At 40.0% G+C, this 26,475-nt stretch overlaps 1 protein-coding gene and 10 non-coding genes across 11 annotated transcripts; 10 read left to right on the top strand and 1 right to left on the bottom strand.

The window, feature by feature from the left end:
• Positions 1 to 2,632: 2,632 nt before the first annotated feature.
• trnav-cac (transfer RNA valine (anticodon CAC)) lies at positions 2,633 to 2,705 on the top strand. Its single transcript has one exon. It is a non-coding gene; the product is annotated as a tRNA-Val (tRNA).
• A 365-nt stretch (positions 2,706 to 3,070) lies between these two features.
• Positions 3,071 to 3,143, top strand: trnav-cac (transfer RNA valine (anticodon CAC)). Its single transcript has one exon. It is a non-coding gene; the product is annotated as a tRNA-Val (tRNA).
• Positions 3,144 to 3,496: 353 nt separating this feature from the next.
• On the top strand, positions 3,497 to 3,569 carry trnav-aac (transfer RNA valine (anticodon AAC)). The gene has a single exon. It is a non-coding gene; the product is annotated as a tRNA-Val (tRNA).
• Positions 3,570 to 4,076: 507 nt separating this feature from the next.
• Positions 4,077 to 4,148, top strand: trnad-guc (transfer RNA aspartic acid (anticodon GUC)). The gene has a single exon. It is a non-coding gene; the product is annotated as a tRNA-Asp (tRNA).
• Positions 4,149 to 4,839: 691 nt separating this feature from the next.
• On the top strand, positions 4,840 to 4,911 carry trnad-guc (transfer RNA aspartic acid (anticodon GUC)). The gene has a single exon. It is a non-coding gene; the product is annotated as a tRNA-Asp (tRNA).
• A 443-nt stretch (positions 4,912 to 5,354) lies between these two features.
• trnav-aac (transfer RNA valine (anticodon AAC)) lies at positions 5,355 to 5,427 on the top strand. The gene has a single exon. It is a non-coding gene; the product is annotated as a tRNA-Val (tRNA).
• A 619-nt stretch (positions 5,428 to 6,046) lies between these two features.
• trnad-guc (transfer RNA aspartic acid (anticodon GUC)) lies at positions 6,047 to 6,118 on the top strand. Its single transcript has one exon. It is a non-coding gene; the product is annotated as a tRNA-Asp (tRNA).
• A 749-nt stretch (positions 6,119 to 6,867) lies between these two features.
• trnad-guc (transfer RNA aspartic acid (anticodon GUC)) lies at positions 6,868 to 6,939 on the top strand. The gene has a single exon. It is a non-coding gene; the product is annotated as a tRNA-Asp (tRNA).
• Positions 6,940 to 8,961: 2,022 nt separating this feature from the next.
• trnad-guc (transfer RNA aspartic acid (anticodon GUC)) lies at positions 8,962 to 9,033 on the top strand. Its single transcript has one exon. It is a non-coding gene; the product is annotated as a tRNA-Asp (tRNA).
• A 569-nt stretch (positions 9,034 to 9,602) lies between these two features.
• On the top strand, positions 9,603 to 9,674 carry trnad-guc (transfer RNA aspartic acid (anticodon GUC)). The gene has a single exon. It is a non-coding gene; the product is annotated as a tRNA-Asp (tRNA).
• A 2,825-nt stretch (positions 9,675 to 12,499) lies between these two features.
• LOC115360126 (mixed lineage kinase domain-like protein) lies at positions 12,500 to 26,000 on the bottom strand. The gene is made up of 11 exons (XM_030052779.1): positions 25,954 to 26,000; positions 24,870 to 25,323; positions 23,538 to 23,582; positions 21,255 to 21,432; positions 18,124 to 18,224; positions 17,112 to 17,247; positions 16,233 to 16,317; positions 15,163 to 15,308; positions 14,039 to 14,088; positions 13,076 to 13,213; positions 12,500 to 12,752 (listed from the first exon to the last, which is right to left on the bottom strand). Exons 2-11 carry the CDS (start codon positions 25,315 to 25,317, stop codon positions 12,703 to 12,705), a joined length of 1,377 nt encoding a protein of 458 aa, XP_029908639.1. The 5' UTR covers positions 25,318 to 25,323; positions 25,954 to 26,000; the 3' UTR covers positions 12,500 to 12,702.
• Positions 26,001 to 26,475: the final 475 nt, after the last annotated feature.

The following is a 26,475-nucleotide window of genomic DNA, read 5'->3' as shown; positions in this document are numbered from 1 at the left end:
GTGGAAAACCAGACATCCTCTGAATGCCCTTGGTCTCTAGTTTGTGGTTGTAAAGCTTCATGAGGCTATGATTATCCTAGAGGTCACTATAGGTCATTTTATACAGTGAGGTCAAGTAAAAAAAAAGAAAAAAAAAAAGCCCTCACCTCAACAAAATGGCTGCTATGGGGGCGAACATCATCACACATGAATCAAATGTGGCTCATTGAGTCCACAAGAGTCTCAGCTTTCCAGTCAAAGCCAATTGATGCAACTCCAAGACTGTTTAGGCCCCAGTCTGCACAAACACACCATTTTACAACAGGCCACAAGAACACATGTGTACTGTATACAAAAACCTATATAGTTTGTGACTCAAACTGCATTGAATAGCACACTAACTTCGTCAGAAACCAAGACTGAGACATGTCAGTCACTTCCAGCCTTTAATAATCAGGATTTAGACAGTCTTTGAATGTTAATTTCTTTTTACAGTGAAAGTCATGCAGTATATTACAGTGTTTCCAGAGAAGCAGCTAGGTCAGACACTGGCTTGTTTCAGTCCTTTTATTTATGCAATAATTTGATGGTTATTTTCAAATCTAGTAACTGAATGATAGTCTGTACCAGAAAAAGCATTTTGCTGCATGTTGTATGAAGAGTGCAGCCATGTAAGTGACAACCACGCCCACACATACAGACCTAACAAGCATATTATGCTTGGCTCAGCCTGCTGAGGGCGCTAGAGAAAGGGGGTCTCTACGGTCACCAAAGCTGATAGGTAACACATCTTGCCAATGTGAATTGTGTTCCCAAACTTCATCGCAACGCTAAAGTTGTTTTTTGGACATTTATGGTCAAAATAAAACTTTCTGCATGCTGGTGGCACTAGAGGAAACATCATCACCAAACATATAACAGACAATACATGTTTTATAATCACACTACACAGAAGAGTTTACTGTCTGAATAATAACCTTACAGACATATTAAAACAAGATATCAATTAATTAAAAAAGTAAGTGATGATAATGTGAAATAAAAAAAAAATTAAATAAATGAAACAAAATAAATACACAAATGAAAAGGTGTGGGTGTATATAACTCTTGTCAATAAACAGAATGGTGGACCTGCTGATAGTCTTGCTTATTCTGCTTCTACAACAAGTGTGACTGCAGACCAAGGGAGAAAACTAGTCAGCATGTGGGTGAAGATAATAGCTCGATGTTTACTGTCAAATCTTGCAACTGAACCATGAATTGGGGTTTCTGTCAATATTCTTAATCCTAATTTCTTGACTGGCACGAAATAAAAAAGAAAAGAAAAAACACCACAGATTGAAGGAAGAGATAAAAAAAATTGTTGTTTTGCTCTAACATTAACATATAGCTATTATTTAGACAGCAGTGCATAAATCGTGCAAATAACTGATGGTAATAATGCTATTTCTACATATTGCAGGATCACACCACCGTTTCATAAAGAGCACTACCTTGCTACCTCCTTACTATATTTTGGAGCTCATATTACTGTTTCTTGACTTGAACGCCTCACAGCTCCCTAACGACCACCTCCAGGCCCGTGGGCAAACAAACAAACAAACAAAAAAACAAAAAACAACTTCGTACTGGCGCTGCTTGTTGTCGGTTTAGCTTGAAATCACTTATTGGCGCACTCGCACAGAAGGTGGCGATTGGTCGAAATACGCAATCGATGTTTTTGGTGAGATAACTCGAGACGTGATTGGTTGATTTTTCTTCACGTTCAAGATTAGCGCGTTGGCGGCTCGTGACCTCCTGTCAATTAGCAGAACCAGCTGGAAGTTCGTGGCTCGGCGGTTTTCAACAAGGAGTCCGGTCAAAAAACGAAAAGGCGACGGAGGAAACAATAGAAAACTCTCGAAGAAAAATGCTTTAAAGTGGTGGATTTTTCCAGCAGAGCCACTCAAAAACAAGTTTCAGCGCCAGCGACGACGTGGCAAGTAAGTAAAGTTAGCTAGCTAGCCCTGTGTCAAGTTAGCTAGCGATGACACAGCATTTCAGTTTTACTGTAGCGTAGGAAAACCTAAATGAACGAAATAAGTTTCTTACTTTACACACTTCTTTATCGCTTATTCATTATTATTTGTTATGCCATTTATGTTTATTTCTGTTTTATTTGATAGGAACGGGCAGAGTATATATAGATACCTGGAGACAGTTAACAGATGCAGTTGTCAGTTTTTATGCGAGACATAAAATTTATATTGGCTTAAAATGTGATGGTTTCTTTGTTGGTTTTAGCCCAAGATTTTCAAAGCTAGATTGTAAAGACTGTAGATGCACTGTAGACGTATACTGTACAGACACAGCTTTGCATGGGACCAGGTAGATGAGGCAGATGCTAGAAAACCACTGAATTTAGAAACAGCAAGGCACAGTCTAATGTCAAGCAATTTGTTATCTTTCTAAAACAGCTGAGGTTAGCCTTAGTCATTTTACAAAATGTCTGATTTACTTTAAATGCAGCATACATAAAACAGAGTTGCCAGTTAGCTCTGGTGTGAAGAAACTTTATTTTGCCTTGTCCAGACGTGCTGTTTATAAACTTTGGGCCATATTGTTGGAAGGTATATGCTCTCTTCTCCACAGACGCCGAACCCCCGTCACGTCAGTTTCCGTAGTGTAGTGGTTATCACGTTCGCCTCACACGCGAAAGGTCCCCGGTTCGAAACCGGGCGGAAACAACCTTATTGTTAACTTAAAAGTTTGTTCAGGTCTGCAGTCTTGTTAGTTTTACTATTACTATAGCTGTAATGTCTTACTTAAACGCCGCTACACTGTATTCTTGTTTTATATGTTGCTGCAGTTGTTTCTTGTTGTGGCCATAACAAATTAATCCTAAAATCTCACTCATTCAACTTAGAACTGAGACACTTCAAGTTTTAAAGGGGGTACTGTTTTTCAATATTAGTTGAGGATGTTCCTATTTGGAAACAAATAGGAACATCTGAGTGCATGCATCCTAAAGACTGACATTCCTCCATACATATAGTCCCCACGTAGTAGTCTACGCCCATTTCTTTAGAGACACATGCCTTCTGTGTCACCAGTTTCCGTAGTGTAGTGGTTATCACGTTCGCCTCACACGCGAAAGGTCCCCGGTTCGAAACCGGGCGGAAACAGTTTTATTTTCAACTTTTCAAATAGACCTTGAATGACAGTCACAGAACTTAAATGCTTATTAACCAAACGCAATCCTCTATGTTGTTCACTTTGAATAATAGCATACATGGAGTTTGTGCAGAAGAGGCCCAAAAAATAAAGAAGAAACAACAAAGATATTCCCATTGAACATTGTCTTTTAACAGAAATGTTCATCAGCAGTCTATATATTCCTATCTGTTCTTCTTGATGTTTTGTTTTTTTTTAAATCATTATCATTGTTGTTATTGCTATTTCAATTATTTTTATTAGTCCACATCTGTAGGAATGTTTATACCATTTTCTCCACAGACAGATGGCATTAATGCCACGAGTTTCCGTAGTGTAGTGGTTATCACGTTCGCCTAACACGCGAAAGGTCCCCGGTTCGAAACCGGGCGGAAACAATTTTATTGCCACACAAACTTGAAATTATTTACTCAGATGACGCAGTCTAGCAACTGTAAAAAGCTTTCATGCAGTTGATTCTGAATAACAATGTAGAGTTTCTGCTTTGGTTCTGTTGCTGGCAGGTGAAAGTCAGAACAGCACCATCAAACCATAGACTCCCATGGTGTGGTAAAAAGTGTATTTCATTCATAGTGTTTTAGAACAAGTAAGAAAAGAAATGGATTTGAGTGACCTGTGAGACCTGACCTGGTTTCTCTTTAACTGTGTTTCCTTGCTAGCACAGTGGATAGTATCCCTCCTATTACATGGTTTACTGGGTTCAATTAGCTGGAAGAACTGAGACATTGAACTGAAAGGTACAACAGCCCCACCTTTCCATATCTCCCACACTGTGGCCAAAATACAATATTCACAGTGTTTTACAACGTTTGTTCAAGATGGAAGTACATTTTCTGAACTGTGACAACACTTACATTCCACAAATTCCTGTTGTGTAGTGTGCCTCCTCGTTAGTATAGTGGTTAGTATCCCCGCCTGTCACGCGGGAGACCGGGGTTCAATTCCCCGACGGGGAGTAAATGCATGTTTTTTTCCTGTAGGAAGACACATTTGAGCTGAAACACAGCAGAACAACCACTGACTGCATCCTGCGGGTGGAAGAGCCATAGAAACCATGAACACGCTGATTGAACTGCTTTGATGTTAATGTGAAATGACTGACACCACCTTTAAACACGTGAAAATAAGATTGCACTGGGTCTTTTTTAGCAGCCATTGTCAAAGGTCTTTGTTTGCCTACTGGGAAGTGGGGGCAGACATGACACTGTGTCGGTCGTGAGGGGCATATTTCCAAATGGTAAGCATGAAATTTGGTGGTAACATTCATTTTGGCTAGAGGATGAAAACTGGCTACTTTGGTGATGCCATGGTCTTTCCTTTAGCACCTTTAGCAACAATTGAGATTTTCTGACAGTATTTGTGTTGGCCTTATTATGGCCAAATCTGTCCATTTGGGTGATTCTATGACCTTCCCTCCAGCACCATTTGCCTTAGAAATAATGTGCTTGTTTTTTAATTTCTTTAAATTTTACAATGAAATCCATGTGGTGTTTTGCTGCAGTTAGGGGATTCACTGACTTGTCTTGAATGTGAAGACAATACAGTGTTTTAGAACTTATCTAGAAGGATAGAAAGAAACGTTTCAATGTCCTTTATGGATGATCTGTGAGAAATAAGTTGGAACCTTTTTTTCCTTTCTTCCATCTCTCCTCGTTAGTATAGTGGTTAGTATCCCCGCCTGTCACGCGGGAGACCGGGGTTCAATTCCCCGACGGGGAGTGAGTGCTTGTTTTCTTCCTGCAGGAAGACACAGCTGAGCTGAAAAAAGAACTGCTGACTGCAGCCTGCGGGTGGCAGAGATACAGAAACTATGAACAGGCTGACTGAGTTGGTTTTTCTTGTTAATTAGGAATGACTGACATAAACGAAAGAAAATCCTTTTACGATTGCAATGTGTCAGTTTTAGCAACCATGTCAAAGGTTGTTGTTGCCCTACTGAGAAGCCTGCAGACATATCACTCTGTTGGTCCAGAGGGGCAGATTATGTGGAGATTACTCTGATTGCTCTGAAATAGTCAACCCTGGCTGCTTGGTTTTGTTTTATTTGGGAAAAATTCTCATATGACTTATTTAGTAAGCCAGACTATTGCTGACTGAGCAAGACAGTGCTGTAGGAAGGTATACACTATTTTGTCAACAGGCAGATGTCTGTTATGCCACAAGTTTCCGTAGTGTAGTGGTTATCACGTTCGCCTAACACGCGAAAGGTCCCCGGTTCGAAACCGGGCGGAAACAACTTTCTTGCAACACAAGGTAGATGTGGAGTTTCTTCTCTGGTTCTGTTGCTTACTGGTGAAAGTCAGAACACCGGCATCAAACATTGACTTGTGACAAAAAAGTGTGTTGCATCCATAGTGTTGTAGAACTTATCTACAAGAAAGAAAAAAGGATTTAATATACTGTCAGTTACCGAAGACGTATTTCACATCTGCTGCAGGCCCAACCCGATCATATTTAGCCTCAGATTATTAAATTATTCCAGCAGGTCTGAGAGGGTTCTTGCTTAGGTGGATAAATCGAACTGTAATAGATAGATAGATAGATAGATACTTTATTCATCCTGCAGGAAATTTGCAGTTTTTCAGCAATTCATCCCGCAGGAAATTTGCAGTTTTTCAGCACTTCAGTGGTATTTCTGTAGTAACTGCAACATGCACATATGCATGGTGCCACCTATAATATTACTGTAGTATTACAACAGAAAATTTCTTCTGCCAGGTCACGAAATTGAATTTTATGTGGAAGAAAAAAAATGTGCATATTGTCAATACATATTTTAAAGACGTGTTCGCTCAATACCATGAGGGGACAGCGTCTTTTTTTCCTGTCTTCTTATTTTTTTAAATTTAACATCTCCTCGTTAGTATAGTGGTTAGTATCCCCGCCTGTCACGCGGGAGACCGGGGTTCAATTCCCCGACGGGGAGTTAGTATGTGTTTTCTACCTGCAGGAAGTCAAGATTGGTCTGAAAATACAGCAGAACAACTGCTGACTGCATACTGCGAGCACAATTGTAACTATGCAGACCACAAGAGCTATGATTGGTCCGCCGAACTTCATCATGTCTGGCATTTCGCCGCTCCAGCTTCACTGCCTGCTGTAGTACCACATTCCAGTAGTTTTCACCTCACTATTTTGCACCTTTTGTTTGTATTGATTTGCGCATTTCAATTCTTTTGGACCATTTGTACTTAACTTGCGAATTTCACTTATTTTGCACCTTGTTTCGCACTATTTGTTTGAGAAAATAAAACAAGTAAGTTTTGTAAAAACAAGACTGTTTATTTACAATGCCACAAATAAGGTTTTTGAAAAGGCTTGTCAGTGTAGGTAACAATATGATAATAATATATCGGCGGGGAATTAAGTTGCCGTTGTTTAATTTAGTTGCCGGGGAATAGACCTACAGTACACAGAAGCATGAGAGGCACACACCATTTGCATAGCAACTGCGTGAACCCGCCGTCGAGTGTCTGCAGAAACATAAATCGACCTTTAGAAACAAAATTGGAATGATGACAATTCCTAGCAACCAAGAAAAAGCTTCATGGTTTTCAGCCTGAATGACGTAGCGTTTCTGCCTTTCATGCAAAAGCAGAAATATTGAAGACTCCGATGTCTTGTATGCATGACCTGTGAGACCTGACCTGGTCCCCTTTTTTTTGGTTTCATGTCTCCTCGTTAGTATAGTGGTTAGTATCCCCGCCTGTCACGCGGGAGACCGGGGTTCAATTCCCCGACGGGGAGAACTGTTTTTTTTTTTTTTTTTTTTTCTCTCACCTGAGGAACTTAACATAAAACACTTAGCAGCTATGTTGAATGAATATTATTCTGTCACTGACACCACATAAATCTTAGGAAGGTTCTGTGATCCTCCTGCATGATGGAAGGCTGAGGACATGGAGTTGGAATGGACCCTGTTCAAAAGCTCCATTGTTGAAGTTGCAGCTTTGAGCTGTGGTCAGACAGTCATCAGTGCTTGTAGTAGTGGCAACCCAAGGACCTGGTGGTGGACACCGTTGGTGAAGGAGGCTGTCAGGCTGAAGAAAGAGCCTTTCCAGGTTTTGTTAGCACAGGGGACTCTGGAATTGGTTGAGAGATATTGGCAGGCCGAAAGGTAGTCATGGAAACAAAAACTCGGGTATGGGAGGAGTTTGGGGAGGCCATGGAGAAGGACTTTTGGTTGGCCTCAAAGAGGCTCTGGCAAAAGGTCAGGAGACTCAGGAGGGGCAGGCAGGGCCTCATCCAGGCAATTCTCAGTCATGGCTGTCTGTCTTGGCTGACATGTCTCTTCAGTGATGCATGGAGGTCAGGGACAGTGCCCATGGAGTGGCAGATAGTGGTGGTGGTCCCCATTTCTAAAAAGGGGGACTGAAGAGTCTGCTCCATTTATCGGGGTATCACACCGCTCAGCCTCCCTAGGAAAGCTTACTCCAGGGTGCTGGAAAGGAGACTCCGGCCGACTGTTGAACCTCGGATTGAGGAGGAACAATGCAGATTCCCTCTTTGCCATGGAACAGTGGACCAGCTCTTCACCCTTGCACAGATACTGGAGGGATCATGGGACTTTGACAATCCAGTCTTCATATGTTTTGTGGATTTGGAGAAGGCTTACAACCATGTCTCCCAAGGGGTTCTGTGGGGGATGAGCGGGAGTGTGGGTACAAGGTTCGCTTCTGCAGGGCATTTAGCCCTTGTATAACTGCAGTGAGAGCTATGTCTGCATTCTTGGCAAGTCAAGCTTGTTCCTAGTGGGTGTTGGTCACCACCATGGCTGTTCCTTGTCTCTAATTATGCTGGTTCTGCTGGTCTCATCAGTTTTGCTTGTCTCAAAAATACAACTTGTGTCTTTGTGTCCAATACTTTGTAGTAGCGAGGCAGTTAAGGTGTCATAAAGGTACCAAATAGCTCGACTATTGTGTCAGCAAACGTAAGTGCTGGTTACTTGTTGATAGTACCACTAAAGGAAGTAGGTAGGGGTGATGTGGAACTGTGATGCCAATGGGAAACCCTGAATTGGTTAAATTTTACATGGGCGCCCGTTAATATTCCTGGGCAGGCCATCCAAGTGTAACGTGTGGGAAACACTGCAAATCCATTAAACTAATGATTGACTTTTACATGCTTTGACTTTTGTTCTTCAGATAAGTATCCCCACCTGTCACGCGGGAGACCGGGGTTCATTTCCCCGACGGGGAGAAAAGCTCATCTATTTTCTTTTTTTCACACTGGACCAAGTGAGAAACTGAACTGAAAATACTCTGTAAACTGTGATGAACAAGTTTAATCAATCCAAGTTCCCGAAGAAATGATTTGGGATTTTTATCAGTCATCAAGAATAGCCTCTGTTCAGTGAATGTGAATCGTCTGTTCAGAACCAGCCAGGAATTGAATTACTACTTCATCGTTTGTTAATATATCATCTTGTTCAGCAGATAAGCAATATATCCTGTGTGTGTGGCTTAGCCAAAGTGTTAGCCAGATGCTGCTACTGCTTTCTCATCCATTTAAGTTGTGTGGTTTCAAAACATGTAAATACCAGTGTGATGTATTCGCTTTCCTGCTCTGTTGGTATTTTGATTTTTGCTCTGTTCTATTCCTAGCATGGTAAAAATCAGAACAGCCCTGGGAGCCCATAGACTCTTACATTGTGGCCAAAAAGTGTATTGCATCCATAGTATTTGGGAACATTACTGTAACAATGAATAGAAAAGGATCGGAATATGAATGACGTCTGAGATCTGACATAGTCCAGCACACCTTTGTGTCTCCTCGTTAGTATAGTGGTTAGTATCCCCGCCTGTCACGCGGGAGACCGGGGTTCAATTCCCCGACGGGGAGAAAAGCTCACCTATTTTCTTTTTTTCACACTGGACCAAGTGTGAAACTGAACTGAAAATACTCTGTGAACAAGTTTAATCAAACCAAGTTCCTGAAGAAATGATTGGGATTTTTATCAGTCATCAAGAATAGCCTGTGTTCAGTGAATGTGAATCATCTGTTCAAAACCAGCCAGGAATTGAATTACTACTTCATTGTTTGTTAATATATCATCTTGTTCAGCAGATAAGCAATATATCCTGTGTGTGGGGCTTAGCCAAAGTGTTAGCCAGATGCTGCTACTGCTTTCTCCTTCAGCCTCATCCATTTAAGTTGTGTGGTTTCAAAACATGTAAATACCAGTGCGATGTATTCGCTTTCCTGCTCTGTTGGTATTTTGATTTTTGCTCTGTTCTATTCCTAGCATGGTAAAAATCAGAACAGCGCTGGGAGCCCATAGACTCTTACATTGTGGCCAAAAAGTGTATTGCATCCATAGTATTTGGGAACTTTACTGTAACAATGAATAGAAAAGGATCGGAATATGAATGACGTCTGAGATCTGACATAGTCCAGCACACCTTTGTGTCTCCTCGTTAGTATAGTGGTTAGTATCCCCGCCTGTCACGCGGGAGACCGGGGTTCAATTCCCCGACGGGGAGAAGAGCTCTTTATTTCATACTACAGGGAGACGATTTGAACTGAGAACACTCATAGTCCTTCTTCGGTTAACAGGGTACTACTGTTTTTCTACTTTGTGGACCTAATTTTGAATCATTTTTGGCATTTCCACCTAAAATAAATTGGTTCAAAACCCAAGAAGATGGTTCCCAGCTGGAGCCAAAAAATATTTGGCCTGAAGTGGGAACCGTGACCAGAAGAACAGTAGGATTATATCAGTCTACAGGGAAAGACAGTGATGATGACAAAATCAGAGTGTATTTGTCTGCTGAAGACACAAAATTATTGCTTTGAATTTGGATGTCTCCTGAATTTCTGTAAAAGATGGAAGGGAATACTATTGAAAGTAAATTGTGTCTCAAAATTACTGAATAATTTGCAAAGGCTGGGCTTGTTAGAACTCAGGACCAAGTTATCAACAAGTTAAAAAAAATCTGAAGCAGTACAGAGACTCTAAAAAGGACCTACCAAAAAGTATATGGGGTAATATGGAAGAATATTATGAACTCCTTGACGTGTTTTTTTGTGCTCTAGGATGTGACTGCCATAAAAAAAAAAAGCCTCGCGCTCTGACACATTCAGTGAGATTCTTGTATGATACAAGCCAGTATTATATTGTTTGCAATATAGCGATTATAGCTTCATGTTTGCTTGTGTGGTTTCTTAGCCTTCTTGCAGTTAATGAAATAGAAAAAGATGAAAGATACACGAAATGTAGTGACATCACAAAATAACTAAAAGCTGTTGAGAGGCTGAGATCGGGCCTGGTGTTTGGTTTGTCTGATGCATTACCAATAAAGTTTCACTGAGATCCACCATAGGTTTAATGACCATTATTCCTGGAAAGAATCGGGGTTATTCCTTGTCATTTTAACAAATGGCCCACGCACTTGGGTCTCAACAAATTCTCAAAAATTTACCAGTTCCTTATTTATCCAATAGGCACATGGTAAAATTTTAGTTTGCTCGGATGAATACTTTCTGAGATATGGACAATTTAGAAAAAAAAAAAATGAAGAACTTGCATAAAGAAAAATTGTTTTACATCCCAAGAAAGAGTAAGCTTTGAACTTTAAATTAAAACAGAGATCAGATTTTTTAAGACATTCCCACACACAGTTATGGGCCAATGAAAATCTGACATGAAAACTTTTTTTTTTTTTTGGATTTGGAGAGGCTGCCATCCAGAAACCAGTGCATATATCTAAGCATTAATGCTTTGAACAGTCCATGTATGTATCTCAAAGCTCTGAAAAAAATCAGCAAGCTGGGGCATATACAAAGTTGTTTTCTGAAGGCCCAAACATGGGCTGGCATGCCTAACAGTTATGATGTATAACAGATGTTTTTGTATATTCCGAGAGAGTAGGTGGAGGTGTATCATCGTACCAAATTCCAGTTTCCTGTGTTGTGTAGTTCTTGAGATACTGACACCTAAAAATGGAGGAAAAATAAGGACGCACAAAAATCGTGCCAAAATCGACACATAACCCTCTCACTAAATTGGCCGTATCTCAAAAAGTATCCATCCGAGCAAACTAAAATTTTACAGTGTGCCTATTGGATAAATAAGGAACAACTGGTGAATTTTTCAGAATTTTTTGAGACCCAAATGCGTGGGATGTCCTGAAATTTGGTGAAATGACATGGAATGACCCATCAGCTTATTATAATGTGCACAGAATTCTTATCAAAATAATCGTAACAATCAAAAGTAAGCTTAGTTGTGGTCAACAAAAAATGCGGTGACCCACTCACCCTCTCTCCCACCAACCACACACAGGTGAAGAGGTGCTTAATATCAACTGTCACTGCCCATATCTGTGTAATCCAACTCTCTCCACAATCACCATGATCACTAATGAATAACAACACCAAAATATAACCAATCACACATTTTTTTTTTAACAAAATGATTCATTCATTCATGGCTCATACCCTAAATTGAAAGGATTCATACAAAAAAATCATGCACATTTTGCACACACACAAACACACACATTCATGCACACAGATATTTCTTACAGTCATGTGAAGGCAGGGTGTGGTTTGTCAATATGGTCAGGAGCATGATGGGTGGAAATTCACACACAGCAGGGTAAAAGCTGCAAAGACCCAGTGATCAGCTAGTGTTGTTGGCACACTGTACCCCTCAGCATGTTTATGTGCACACAAGAAATCAGATTCTTGACACATTATGTAATCTTATGAGTACTGATCAACATTAACACTCACAGGTAGATTCATTTATTTATTTTTAAAATTTTTGTCAGATCCCTGAAGTGACCAAAGACAAGCAGAGAACAAAGCTTCAATAGGCCTATTTGGAGAACAGTGTCCAAAGGCAGATTTTTCTAAATCAGTGTCAACTGAAGGATTAGCTAGCCTGTGTGTTGTTATCTTGATAGCTTTTTATGGAAGCAGATTTGTGTCAAAAAGATCAAACAAAACTTCCTCAGTATCAGTGGCTTAGCTTTACTTGTAACTTTACACAACAACAGAACACAACCTCCAGATCAGGTCACTTTATTAATCTCTTAGGAACCCAATGAAGATCAGTAGTGAATGCCCAGTACCACCATTTAGGTTGTCCAATCCGCCAAAAGAAAAATGTCTGGGACACTGAGCTGTCACTCAGAAACTCAGTGGCCAATGGGGAATGCACCCCCTGAAAAAACCTGCCCATGCAAGATGTTTGAGTCAGAATTGCAATAAGTTACACAAACAATTTGCTTGCAAGTGATAAGTTTTAATTTTGAGATGACTCTTTTTTTCTTCTGTGTTTTTTTTCTCTCTTAAATTCATGTTTTTGCTTGATAGTGAGGAAGTTATGTTTGATGTTTTTGGCACAAATCTGAGTCTATAGCTTTTGATCATGGCTTTTAATGTTGTAAACATTTTTGAATTCAAATTTTTTTTTTTCAACAAACAGGTCACAACAGTAGTTTTCATTAAAACCGCCAACCAGAAGCATGATGTACCGCTGACACATAAGCTGGAAGAAGTGTTTTATTTCTCGACTAACTTCTCCACCACGCTGCGCAGTTTATCCACCAGCACTGTGGAAAAGAAACATTAACACATAATTGGTATTATTCCTAGCTGTTAGCTAATAATAATGCTAATAAGCTGTTAATATTATTATTGTTACCTGTTTTTTAATAGTACTGAAGTGATTTAGTGTGGAATTTTGCTTTTAAGAGACTCGTGTAAGTCACTTGTGTAAAGACCACATTTTTATCTCCACAAACATCAAATATCTTAAAAGGTTTTGTGTCACAGTATGCTTGAGGAAAACTACATGCACACTCACTGTTAGTCAGTACACCTAAATGTAAAAGTAAAAACTTATTAGGGGACTGATGTAAGATTGTGGTTTTACCTCCAGCAGATGGCCTTTCAAAGCTTTCGAAGGCACGGCAGGCGTTGATCAGTTCTTCCAGGTCTGCAGGACAGCCAGGAATCTCCTCTTGAAGTCGCTGTTCATATACTTTCTGGTAGATCTGTAAAGGTGAACAACCTGGGGAAAAAGTGAAAAGAAGCAGGGATAGTGGTTGAGGATAGTGGTTTACTTAAAAGACAAAGTTGTCTATAATATTGGGTGATGAAATCTAACTTCCTCTATTCCTCAGGAAGTTTTGAAATCACAGGCGAAAAGTGTGATTCATTCAAGACCTGGATATGCCGGGTCCAGCTGGGTTGGGTTGGGTCACATGACCATCCTATATAGCTTGGATGTTACTTTGGCACATGCCATTTTCAGCACAATGCAATGTGAACAGGTGTTTAGCGTGGTTTAGGAGTGAAATACTTAAAAAAAAAAAACCTAGAATATTGCTGAATCTTCAAGAGACATATTTGCCTTTTCCTGTTTGTCTTTCTGAAAAAAAGTAACACTCTGGGGGCGGAGGCCTGTGTGGAGTCGATGCAGTCTCTTCAGTCACTCTCTATGTCTCTCTCCCTCTCTCTCTCTCTCGCTCTCTGTCTCTCTCTCTCTCGTGCTCTCTGTCTCTCTCTTTCTCTCTCTCTCTCATCTGAAGCCAGACCTGATTTGATTGGTTTTCTAGAACATTAACCAAGCCTGAGCCACTAGACTGTGTCCAGACTGCAACTAAAATGGTTGCATAGCTAACCTAATACTAGCCTAACAATAAAGCTTATTTATATAACAATAAAATTACGCTAAATTAGCCCTAAATAAATAGTCATGACACAGTATCCACTGACATATGGCACATGTCAGTGGATATAGACATATTCATTGTTAAAAATAGGTGGCATTTCCCTTTAAGCAGCCTCTAGTTACTTATGTCTGTGTTGTGGGTGCTGATATGCAGATACACACCTTCAAAAGGTTTCTTACACGTTGCAATTTCCCACAGGACGATTCCAAAACTGAAAGACAAGCATTCAGAAAAGTGAGGATTGACTGATTGATCTATTAATTCATCATGTCATTCATTCATTCACTAACTCATTCACTTATTCATACACTCAGTTGGAGGCAGCCTGGAACTTAGGAAAGCAGATCTGAGACAGAAAATTCTCCAAAATGAATCTACAGAAAGGCTGAGAATATCTGGGAAAAGTGAATAATGAACAAGCTGCCTTCCCTAAGTAGATTGACCCTCAGGGGTTGAGGTGCCCTTGAGAAAGGCTGTACCATCTGTGGGTGAACTGGACAGCTCCCAGTATGAATGAGTTGAACGGAATGAGGCACGATAGAGTTGAGAAACAGCAATGTCAACAAACCAACCAGCCAACAGCCCACCTTTCCTGGACAGATGAGGGTTAAAATAGTTTTGAAAATAGCAGCGTTTACCTGGGCCCTAATATTTCACTAATAATCAGATTATCAGCCCAGTCGGAATAAAAATGCCTCATGTAACCGCCTCAATCAGAATAGACCAGACCAGTCTGGCCCGATCAGAAGGAATTTTCAATCAGGTTGAAAGGACTGGTGTTAACCTTTGATAATCTGTTCAATAGGAAAATATTAGTGCCTAATAACCATGTAATGGCTTCATCTGATTGTTTCTTTCTACCTGAAATAAATCTATTCTTTCTGCGTGTTTGCCCTATGTCGGGGGAACATCAGCTGCTGGAAAAGATTGAAGGCTGCCTGTTAGAAGGCTAAATGTCAAAACCACCCAGCCAGGTTTATTTTTACAGACCTGATGGGAGCGTGTCCATTGGGGAACATGATTTACCCTGGATTATATTATATTATATTATATTTATATTTCCAGCAGATTAGATGGCTTCCAGCAGGCGGAGCCACTTTGCACAAGTCAAAAAAGTTCTATTCTGATTAAATGCTTTGGGACATGTAATCACACATTTTATCATATCACTGTATTTAGCATCTATGCAAACAGTTAAGCTGGAATCTCTAATCTGAATGATTTCTGTCAGGTTGAAGAAAATATCATCCATGTAAGTGCCACTACTGTATTTGTCGTGTCTGACCTGTACATCTCACACTGCTTGTCATAGCTGTAGTTGATGTCATTAAGTTGCTGAGGAGAGATGTAGCACAGTGAGCTGATCTTGTTTTTCACTGGCTTCTTCTTCTTCAGCGATGTCTCTGTTTTGGCCAGTTCTAAACCACCCAGCTGTACCAAAAACAACAACAGCAAAACAAACAAACAAACAAAAAAAAACATCCAGGATTATTTATGATTATTCATAATTCCTTTCTTGGGTGGTGAAAGACTGGTGTCAGTCCCAGCACACATTGGGTGTAAGACAACCTGAACAGATTGCCAGTTCTGATGGACAGACACTAAGATAACTTTTATACTTACGGTAAATTTAAAACTTTAAAATTTTCCATTCTAAACTCGAAAGTGAAAAATCCACCACATGATAAATGAATTAGTAAAGGAATAGCATTTAAAGGTGCAGTACACTCGAAATATAAAAGAAGGAATTAGGAACCTTGCCAAATTGCACAGAAACTATCTGGCTGGACAGATAGCACTTAAGGTTGAGATGCTTCAGCACCAGGGGTATAAATCACAAATTTTAACACAATACGATATTATATAAATTCTTTGGACCATGACAGGATATTTGTCTATATCACAGTCTGCCCTGATACGATTTTGATTTGATTTGATTCAGGGACATACAATCGATATGAGATAATATCATCATGCCCATTTAACACAGTCAGTTACATTACAATGTTGTATTTCTGTTTTTGGTGCTTGGCCAGGTTTGCCATGTTTACTGAGTATTTTATCTTGTACAGACACTGTTGATATATTCCAGAGAGCCGAGTAGATCCTTATTGTCTTTTTCTTGGCTGCTAGATGCTGTTACGTGCCTGGTGCGGGCGCTATTTCAACATTTAGGAAGGTGGTGTGCTTGAACCAACATGGTTACACAGTTGTGCCATGGGAATTTCAAACTAAAGGTGTATCTCTGAGATGACGAAATGGATCGATATTTTCAGTTAGTATTGATTATATTGGATTGTTGATCATTACATCGATATATTGATCCAGACTGATTGTTACACCCCTGTTGAGTACCTTCACTCTGTAGCCTTCAGCCACCAGGAACTTGCTGCTGTTGATGCATCCATGAACCTTAGATTTTTCCTCTGTATGGTGCAGTCTAAGAGAAGAAGGTGATGCTCATCAGTACATCATCACTGAGGATAACTAATACGCTAAAGCACAGAGACAACACACAGACACTAGTGTGAAAAACATTTTTGTTAACTGAAGTAAAAATAGAGATAAGGCTTTACCCCAAAAAAATTATAACTAGCTGAAATTGTATTGTGTGTTTATAAAACTAACTAAAACAAACTGAAATTACAGAGGAAAAAGATGTTATATTTTGTTGAGTTCTTATTATACAATACTTTTTTTTACTTTTTGATTCTCACCTTTGACAAATATCCTGTATTACAAAAAAGACTAAAACTAATACTCAAACTAATAAAAACAAAACTAGAACTAACCAGTTTTTTAAAAATAAAGACCAAATGACAAACCTGATTTAAAAACAAATTAAAACTAAACTGAAATTGAAAAAAAGGCAAAACTAAATAAAAATAAAAACTAATGAAAAATGCATAACTATAATAACCTTGCTCTGAACCAGGTGATATGTCTTAGATTTTAACACATTTTTTTGTGTCTTTATATTTTCATATATGTTTTTAGTGGCACTTTGTTCTGTTCTCTGTCTCACTGAGTTATGAGAGCACAGATGTAAAACCTATAATATCAATCTCTCTCAGAGGTTGACAGTTTGTTTTAATTTCATTTCATTTTATTGTACTTGTACTAAGTTCCTTTTTTATTTTATGTTAAATTAGTGTTATTTTATTTCATCAGGGCTTAACACATAACAACACATATCACATAAAATCAATAAAAACGATGTAGTTGCAGACTGACCTGTAGAGTCCTTGCGCAGCATCCAGACACATACAAGCTTTCGTGCTCCAGGACAGCTGGCATCCCGAGTCCAGAACCTGTCTGAGGCTTCCCTTCTCACAGTACTCCATGATGAGGAGGAACTGTGGGTTTGGTCCTTCAGGCAGTGGGAGAGGGCATCACATAGAACTTAGGAGTGCCACGTATGTAACATCAATAAGTCTTAATCACATTAATTTTGATACATACACATTAGCATTGTTAACACCATCAGTGAGCAGCTTGTCAGCTTCTGTCAGCCTCTACTCTTTATTCTCCAGTTTGTCAGCAGGTGGGATCAATCAGGAAATCTGCTGTGTTCCTTTACAGCACAAAACAGGAAGAGTAGAGGGCACTTTACTTTTAGAGCAAATTCAGCTTAAGCTTCTGGTTCTGGTACTGGCAGATGGTGGAAGGAATGACAGGCCAGTGGAAAAATCGCTTCCAACTAGGGATGGGCACGAGTAATGTTATCCTGGATCAAGTGATTGTATGAATTGGGGGGAGGATCGATTCATTGTTTCTTGTATGGAAAGGTTGGGTGGCTGTCTCTAACAGTAAGATGTGACATGCATTGCTTCTATTTATTTAAAAAGACCTAAATGGCAACTTGCCATCATATGTCACTTCCTTATTGAATTGGCATTATAGTTATTATTGACTCACTCAAGTGATTGGCTACAGCTTGAAGTCCCACGTGTAAACATTAAAATTTTTTGTGCTACACACTTGGAAAATTTTACGGCACACATTAAAATTTAACACAGTGGTACCTATAGGTCAGTTTAGGGGGGGTTAATAGGGCTGATAGGAAATGGGGTAATGTATCACTGCTGGGAGAGAGAGGCTGACAGTCGTCTGCACCATGATCTCATTTACGATCAGAGATTATACCAAGATTAATTTGATTACCAAGATCAATATGTGATTTAAAACACTGTGTAGTGCACCTTTAACACAGCATTAAAACTGGACTGATCCTGAATTCACTCACCTTTATCCTCCCGCACGCAGATGCCGAACATTCGCAGGATATTGGGCGACTCAAAGCGTCTCATTGTTTCAACTTCACTCCAGAAAACACTCCGCACCTCACTATAGGGGAGAAAGTAGTTTCATTTTTACTGTTTTTTGTTCAGATGTTCGTGTCCATTCATGGTAACTTAGAGTCATTATGCCTTAAACAGAATGAGCCAAGCGGATTGTTTCAGCTTGGTAGAGAAAAACACTCAGTTTGACACAAAACACCCATGAGACCAGCGTGATCTTAGGCAAACAAAGTCATTAGAGTTAGTGTTATAAAGTGATTGATGTCAGGGTGCTGTCATCAACTTCGCAGAAGAGCAGAGCAGGGTTTTTTGGCAGAGTATGTCTTTGGTTTCTGGGAAGTCTGGTATGAGGAAGGGGGGGGCTGATCACAGTCATTGGGCCATGGCTTAAGAGCCATTATACAACACGTAGATCCGACCGAGCAATCTGATTGGTCAATCAGATGTTTAGAATGTGCTCAAATGAGCAATTGAGCACGGCTAGCCGTGCTCAAATGAAAAAAACCTCTTCACTGAAAATATTACTCCGCCCGGCAATGTTATTGCCCGAGTCTGTGTGGTTTCCATGGCAACAAGAAACGTTTCACTGGAAACCCGCATCAAAAGCCGCTGTCAACTTTGTTAGTCTACATATTGGACCGTTTTGTTGTCAATTTTGATTTATTTGGCGACCTAAGTTTGGATAAACGGCTGAACGAGGAAGACAAGACAGAAGAGAAAAAGGAGAGATACGCGAGAGTGACGAGTGAAGAGCTGGATCAGCTGGAGAGGTCAGGAAATGAAGCCGGTACGGCCCGGTCAACGTCTTGGGCCGTCAAATGTCTACAAGACTACCTGAAAAACACCGGGCAGACAGCTGATTTCTCACCTGTCAGGAAAGAAGAGCTAAACAAGATCCTCCGTGAATTTTATGGAGCTTTAATTTCTACAATAGAGAATGAAATGCGGAGTCAGCACCACGGACAGTACCTGTAAGATTTTCCACGGAGATGTGCGGCTATAGCTTTTTTCTTGTTATTAATGTGTTAATGTTATCAGTTATTAATTAGCCTATTAATCGTTATTAATTTGTTTAGTCTTTATGAGTTGCCTAGGCCACTGATTGAATTAATTTGTCAATTTGTTTGCATCTGTACACTGAAGTGAACATTTAATAAAGCAACACATCTGTGAAAACTGTGGTCTTTATTTCAGAGGTAAATTGATAACAGCCTGAAAAGGTGATTAGCAAAAGCCCCTGAAAGGTGGGGTTGAAATTATATAACTCTGTTCAGTCTTAATGTTACTGTTTAGGCCTACTGTTACTTTTGCTGCTTAGCCACATTAATCGGAGCTGACGTTAAACTGGAGTGACACACCGCCAGCTGAAATAAAACATCTGCCGGTGAGTTTATGAAAAGATTGTTTGTTGTGGTGCCGACACTGGAAAGCAGTAGCCTATATTTAAATATAGCCTAACTGTTCATATAACATGGTTGTAGATAGACTAAAGATCAGCTATGCTGCTGAGTCGCTGTCACGGCACCTGTTAGATTAAAAATGACTGAGAAGTCGGCAGAAGTATAACTATCAGTCCATGAAAAAAATATTTTTTCCCAGCGGATATTCTAGTAACAACATGATTGAGCTATCAGAGCAGTTTTTTGCTATCTATCTGTGGTATTTATTCAGTTTTGGGAAATCACGATGTCTAGAAAACATGGTAAGTCCAAGTTGGCTGGCTGACACGGACTAGTTAACGTCAGATCTCTCAGATCTCCACTGAAACGGAGAGAATAGGCCTACTAGCAAAAAAAAACTTTCACATTTTGGCAGCGAAATACCCACAGTATGAATACATTTTGATTATACATTTTATTTTGTTGGTAATAGTTGTATAATCGCATAATGCTTAATTAAGATATCATATTAACTAAAGGAAGAGATTTGCTGGTGCCAGAGCAGTTTGTGTAATTTCTGTCTATATAATCCAATGACATAGCCTACTTCGAATTTTTGGTCTTCTCTGCAGCAGACAACATTTAAGTCTTTGAATAAAAGATCTTTAACCTGAATAACCTCCTGTATTTTTATTCCTCCACATCCTACTGATCTCTATTCATTTTACTGTCTAGCCCAGTTTTAGTGCTAAAAGTTGCCCCCTGGAGGTGCCTCCAGGTATTGTTGTAGGGGGAATATTTTCCTTTTTCTGGTTTAAAGGACCATACCAATGATAATGGTTGGTTGTACCTGAGGAAGCAACGGGTGAAACGCGTTGTTACAGTACAGTTATTTCAGTGTGTGGCTGTTTATTTTGTTTTCACTGAGATTTCCTTGCTACTGATCAGCACTTGCTTGAAAATACTGGCTGTGCATGGGGAGGTCTGTTCACTACAGCCATGCCAGTGATGTTCCATTTTTAATGTCTACAAGATGTATAAATGTAACTTTTCTGCTAATCTCTTCCCGAAGCAAGCAGTGGTATTTTTAGAACTGTGATATCATTTTCCTCCCTTTTCTCTAGCCACTGGTTTCCATTCATTTCACTACAATATGAAAAGGAACTTTCAGAGACTTAAGACTTTCTTCACAGTTTTCTATCACTGAAATAAAGTCCTCCACATTAGTTTTCCTAAAAGCAGCAGCACTGTTGTGTTTTGATGACTTGAAATTGGGGGCTGAGAGAAATGCTCCCTCTGCCAATTAAAGTAGTCCTGGAGGAACATTTTCCTTTACACAGCTGATTATCAGTTGTGTGGTTTATGAATGTTTAGGACTTTGTTAGCTGCAGATGCAGAATATTAGAAGGCGCCTGTTTCAACCAAAAATTCCTATTTGAAAATTTTTAGTACAGTGTATGTCGTGAAGTGCTCAGTACACCCTTGTGATTTGCAAAATGATTTGTTACGATGTAAAATATGTGTAAATTGTAGTAAATAGGCCATCACGGTGGCTGATTTGACCAGTTAACTACTTTGGCTGCCTAGCTTTAAACAGACTGTTTTAGTGGTCTGGGTTTCTGCACTGGACAGAAATGTGAGCCAAAACTGTTCACTGACATGAAACATTCCCCTGTGGGATGAGGAGAGCCACAGACCTTGGTGTGTGGCTCAGTGGCTCAGTGTATTTTTTGATGGCCACAGTGAAGCCGCAGTACTTTCCCTTGTAGACCTCTGAGGTGGACGTTGTGAAGAAGGGCTTCTTGGGGAAGCTGAATTCCAGCTCATCCAGTTTTATCTCTCGGATGCCGCAACTAGTGATACTGGGCTTGTTTACTGCAAAGACATGCACAACACTCTGAAAAGAATCCAGAAGGTGTCCACAGAGACAAGTTGACAGATAACATTTTCTTACACAAAGCTTGAGATCTATGTTCGTACAAAGATACTGAGTAGCTTAAAGAAGATTATTCATTCTAATTGATTATCCAGCAGGTACAGGTGTTTCTATGGCCAAAGTGTTGGCTGGACTATTTTTGACAGAAGCTTGTAAATTATTATTAAAATAAATAAATTGCATCATCATTGATGTGTAAGTAACAGAGTTAATAAAAGGAAGAGAGGGAGCTGATAAGAAATTACTTTAAAGCTGCATTAACAACAACAATACATTTATTAATGTTACATTTATTACATTCATTACATTTATTTACATTAATTCATTATTTAATTTATTCTAACTTTATATGTTTTCATTTATATCCTTTTATCTTTAATGTTTTTTTAAACTCTGCACAGCACTTTGGTGAACATCTATTTTTATTTATTTATTTATGTACAGTACAGGCCAAAAGTTTGGACACACCTTCTCATTCAGTGCGTTTTCTTTATTTTCATGACTATTTACATTGTAGATTCTCACTGAAGGCATCAAAACTATGAATGAACACATGTGGAGTTATGTACTTAACAAAAAATGGTGAAATAACTGAAAACATGTTTTATATTCTCGTTTCTTCAAAATAGCCACCCTTTGCTCTGATTACTGCTTTGCACACTCTTGGCATTCTCTCCATGAGCTTCAAGAGGTAGTCACCTGAAATGGTTTTCCAACAGTCTTGAAGGAGTTCCCAGAGGTGTTTAGCACTTGTTGGCCCCTTTGCCTTCACTCTGCGGTCCAGCTCACCCCAAACCATCTGGATTGGGTTCAGGTCCGGTGACTGTGGAGGCCAGGTCATCTGCCGCAGCACTCCATCACTCTCCTTCTTGGTCAAATAGCCCTTACACAGCCTGGAGGTGTGTTTGGGCTCATTGTCCTGTTGAAAAATAAATGATGGTCCAACTAAACGCAAACTGGATGGGATGGCATGTCGCTGCAGGATGCTGTGGTAGCCATGCTGGTTCAGTGTGCCTTCAATTTTGAATAAATCCCCAACAGTGTCACCAGCAAAACACCCCCACACCATCACACCTCCTCCTCCATGCTTCACAGTGGGAACCAGGCATGTGGAATCCATCCGTTCACCTTTTCTGCGTCTCACAAAGACACGGCGGTTGGAACCAAAGATCTCAAATTTGGACTCATCAGACCAAAGCACAGATTTCCACTGGTCTAATGTCCATTCCTTGTGTTTCTTGGCCCAAACAAATCTCTTCTGCTTGTTGCCTCTCCTTAGCAGTGGTTTCCTAGCAGCTATTTGACCATGAAGGCCTGATTGGCGCAGTCTCCTCTTAACAGTTGTTCTAGAGATGGGTCTGCTGCTAGAACTCTGTGTGGCATTTATCTGCTCTCTGATCTGAACTGCTGTTAACTTGGGATTTCTGAGGCTGGTGACTCGGATGAACTTGTCCTCAGAAGCAGAGGTGACTCTTGGTCTTCCTTTCCTGGGTCGGTCCTCATGTGTGCCAGTTTCGTTTTCATTTTCCGGACTGACTGACCTTCATTTCTTAAAGTAATGATGGCCACTCGTTTTTCTTTAGTTAGCTGATTGGTTCTTGCCATAATATGAATTTTAACAGTTGTCCAATAGGGCTGTTGGCTGTGTAGTAACCTGACTTCTGCACAACATAACTGATGGTCCCAACCCCATTGATAAAGCAAGAAATTCCACTAATTAACCCTGATAAGGCACACCTGTGAAGTGAAAACCATTTCAGGTGACTACCTCTTGAAGCTCATGGAGAGAATGCCAAGAGTGTGCAAAGCAGTAATCAGAGCAAAGGGTGGCTATTTTGAAGAAACTAGAATATAAAACATGTTTTCAGTTATTTCACCTTTTTTTGTTAAGTACATAACTCCACATGTGTTCATTCATAGTTTTGATTCCTTCAGTTAGAATCTACAATGTAAATAGTCATGAAAATAAAGAAAACGCATTGAATGTATGTATGTATTATAATGTCTTTTATAAATAAATTGACTTGACCGATGTTTTACTCACTGTTTTCCACGATCTTCTCCATTTGGTCTATGCAGCCCAGTAACACTGAGAAACAGACAAACACGCCAGATGTTAATCTGATGATACTCAAGCAAGCCAAACACCAAACCCAGTCATACTAGTTTCTTATTCATGCTTCACCACACAACTTCAGAAATGCAATAATAACATTTGGTCAGTGCCATAAATTATCAGTTGTAAGTCACCCAGCTATCAGTTAACAGGAAACTTGTTGCTTGGGTCCAGGGAAGCTTGTTCCTGACACATAAAAATGTCTAAATTATAAGTTTTTGAGTAATAGTTGCATGTTTGAGAGGGAAAAAATCATAACTCTAACATATACAGTTTAATTCTAAGATATGACAGAGTAGGAAAAAGTAACCTGATTACTTTTTAACATTTTATTAATAAATGCTTTAAATTCTTGCATCGATGTAGAGTAAATATGCTGGTTTCTTTCAAAATATCACTCCAAAGTTGGACTAAATTTGGTCAGGAAAAAGCTGGCATGACTGCGTTCAAATGGGTCCCTTGACCTCTCACCTCCAGATACCTGAATGAAAATGGGTTCTATGGGTATCATTACATTTCATTGTAGCGAGACCATGTTTCGAAGCTTGACATCACTGTATAAAATGACCTCTAGTGACATCCAGCATAATCACAGCTTCATACTTTACAACCACAAACTAGAGATCGAGGGCATTCAAAGGATATCTGGTTTTCCAGGTTTATTGACAATAAGAGGGAGTTTCTGAGCAATTTCCAGAACAGAGGATAATTCAAATAGCAGAAATCGCAATAAATCATATTATCAGATCACAATACTTAAGGATTTCAATACGTATCAAATCAGCACCCAAGTATTGTAATAGTGTCAAATTGTGAGATAAGCATATAGTCCCAGCCCTAGTGGACAAGGTGTGGAAGTTTGCAAATATATTCTGATGGTCATTTAATACCATATCACAACCAAATAATAAAGACTTCCAGATGTCACTGAAGTGATGGGGAGAAATCTCCAAAACACAAAGAATTGGCTTTTTAAAAAATAATGTATAATAAATGTTTAATGCTCGTGTTTTTATTTGTGCTTCATCTGCGCATAATTAACAAAATTTTGACACTGCTGTTTTGTGTTTTCAGTGATCTGCACACAGACTCTCCAAGTGACACAGTGATAGTGATACTTAAATGCAGAAGTAAAAATTGGCTTTAGTGTAAAGAAAATTGGCTGAGGTACAGAGAGCACCATAACCCAACATACTGAGATGAACCATGTGACCTCACTGCACATTCTGCACACAGAGGAAAATAAAAGTTTCCCCTTACATTTCTTCAGCTCTTCGTCATCCTGCTTCCTGTCCACCTCATCCTGCGCCTTTCGGGACACCTCATCAAACACTTGGCCCAGCTTGTTGCGCTGGTCAACCTGCAGAGCGCCGCATAAAACCTGGAAATTGTCGGTGAGGCGGCAGTTCACCTCGGCAAAGTCATCTCTGTGGCGGAAGGTCTTCAGCATGCGCATCAAGAACTTGTCTGAGGTGTATTTCTTGATCAGATCCTGCGCTGAGATCAGTGTGATGTGCAGCTCACGCAGAGATTTGCCCACAACGGGGCAGGCCTGGGCCGACTCACTCCGCCTGATGGCCTCCACCACATCCTGCAGGGCGTGGACCCGCTGGGCGATGCTGTGGCAGGATTTCTTGTTGGCCTTCACCTGCTCACAGAGGCTGTAGATGGATGAGGCGATGGACAGGATGGGATCGATAACATCCATGACGAACTGGAGGGGACAGAGCACAATAAACCAAAGCTCAGTGAGAAATGATTCTGGTTGAAGTGAGTGGCAGTGAAGTGATGTGAACTGAGCAGAACTTGATATAACAGATTTGAGGAGCTGAGCTGAATTGAGATCAACTTGATTCACACTGAATTACACCTCGAGCTGGTTATAACCAAGCTAGGGCTGTAATGATTTTGTACCAGAACCAAAAACTGCACCTGGTTTGTTGTTACATCAAAAAATGATCTGGAAACGTCAAGTCTTGAACAAAATTCCAAAACTGTGTTCGCTCGTGTGCTCACAATAGTAACTTCGACTGTTGTGCTCAGAAGAGGGCGAGCTCTGACTTGTCTTTGTGTTTGCACCTACAGACGGATCACACCTCAGGGTGGGGCGCCATGCAGGGTTACACCACATAAATGTTTCTCATGAATGGCGCATTGCGCTACAGCTCAGAGAAGACGTCCAGCTGTCTGTGTGCTGGATCACAACTGACTCCTTTTTATCACACAGTTTCCATTCAAACTGCAGCCTCAGCAGCCTAACCCAGATTTCAACAGGAAGAGGAAACATGAGAAACTGCTATCAGAGTTTCACTGAGAGCTTTTAGAGATTTTAGAGAGTTTTTACCTGCAGAGGATGTCAATACGAGCTGCCGGTGTCGACCCAGGGCTGTGGCTGACAAAATGAAACTAAGGTTCGGACTTTCTGCCCTTCAGTCCCTCCCACAGCAGCTCAGCACTTCCCTATTCCTCTGCTTCCCCTCTAAAGGATTTTCACTCCACACTGACACAGCACACACACACAAACACACACACACACACACTTTGCTGCAGGCCATGAAGCAGAGACACAGAGGAAGACTCCTATTATTTGACCTCATTAACACAGCGTGAAAATACAATATCAGTTTAGTCACAATGTTAATTAGCAGTCCTAATGTTGATAATTAACTTAGGTTCAGCTTTGCAACAACTTATCAGCCTAACCTATACCCTTATCCAGGCTTGAAGTTTAATCATTTCAGGGGCAAGGCCACCTGGCTTTTAATGTTGCCAGTTTTTTTAAGGACACAAAAGCCAAATATCAAGACAGCAAGACCATCAAATAAAACAACACTTTTTAGTGAATTAGTATGAAAACCTATCCTTC

This window comes from Myripristis murdjan, chromosome 6 (genome assembly GCF_902150065.1).
Source record: "Myripristis murdjan chromosome 6, fMyrMur1.1, whole genome shotgun sequence".
NCBI lineage: Eukaryota > Metazoa > Chordata > Actinopteri > Holocentriformes > Holocentridae > Myripristis > Myripristis murdjan.
Note: the sequence above shows the minus strand (reverse complement) of the source record. Positions and strands in the feature narration are given on the sequence as shown.

What these genes read in the sequence shown, in the direction of transcription:
- LOC115360126 (XM_030052779.1), bottom strand. Translation starts at nt 25,317, where the DNA reads ATGGATGTTATCGATCCCATCCTGTCCATCGCCTCATCCATCTACAGC. An exon ending in TGACGAAGAGCTGAAGAAAT is followed by an intron (nt 23,583 to 24,869) that starts GTAAGGGGAAAC and finishes TCTGTTTCTCAG; the next exon opens with TGTTACTGGGCTGCATAGAC. An exon ending in CTGCGTGCGGGAGGATAAAG is followed by an intron (nt 17,248 to 18,123) that starts GTGAGTGAATTC and finishes CACTGCCTGAAG; the next exon opens with GACCAAACCCACAGTTCCTC.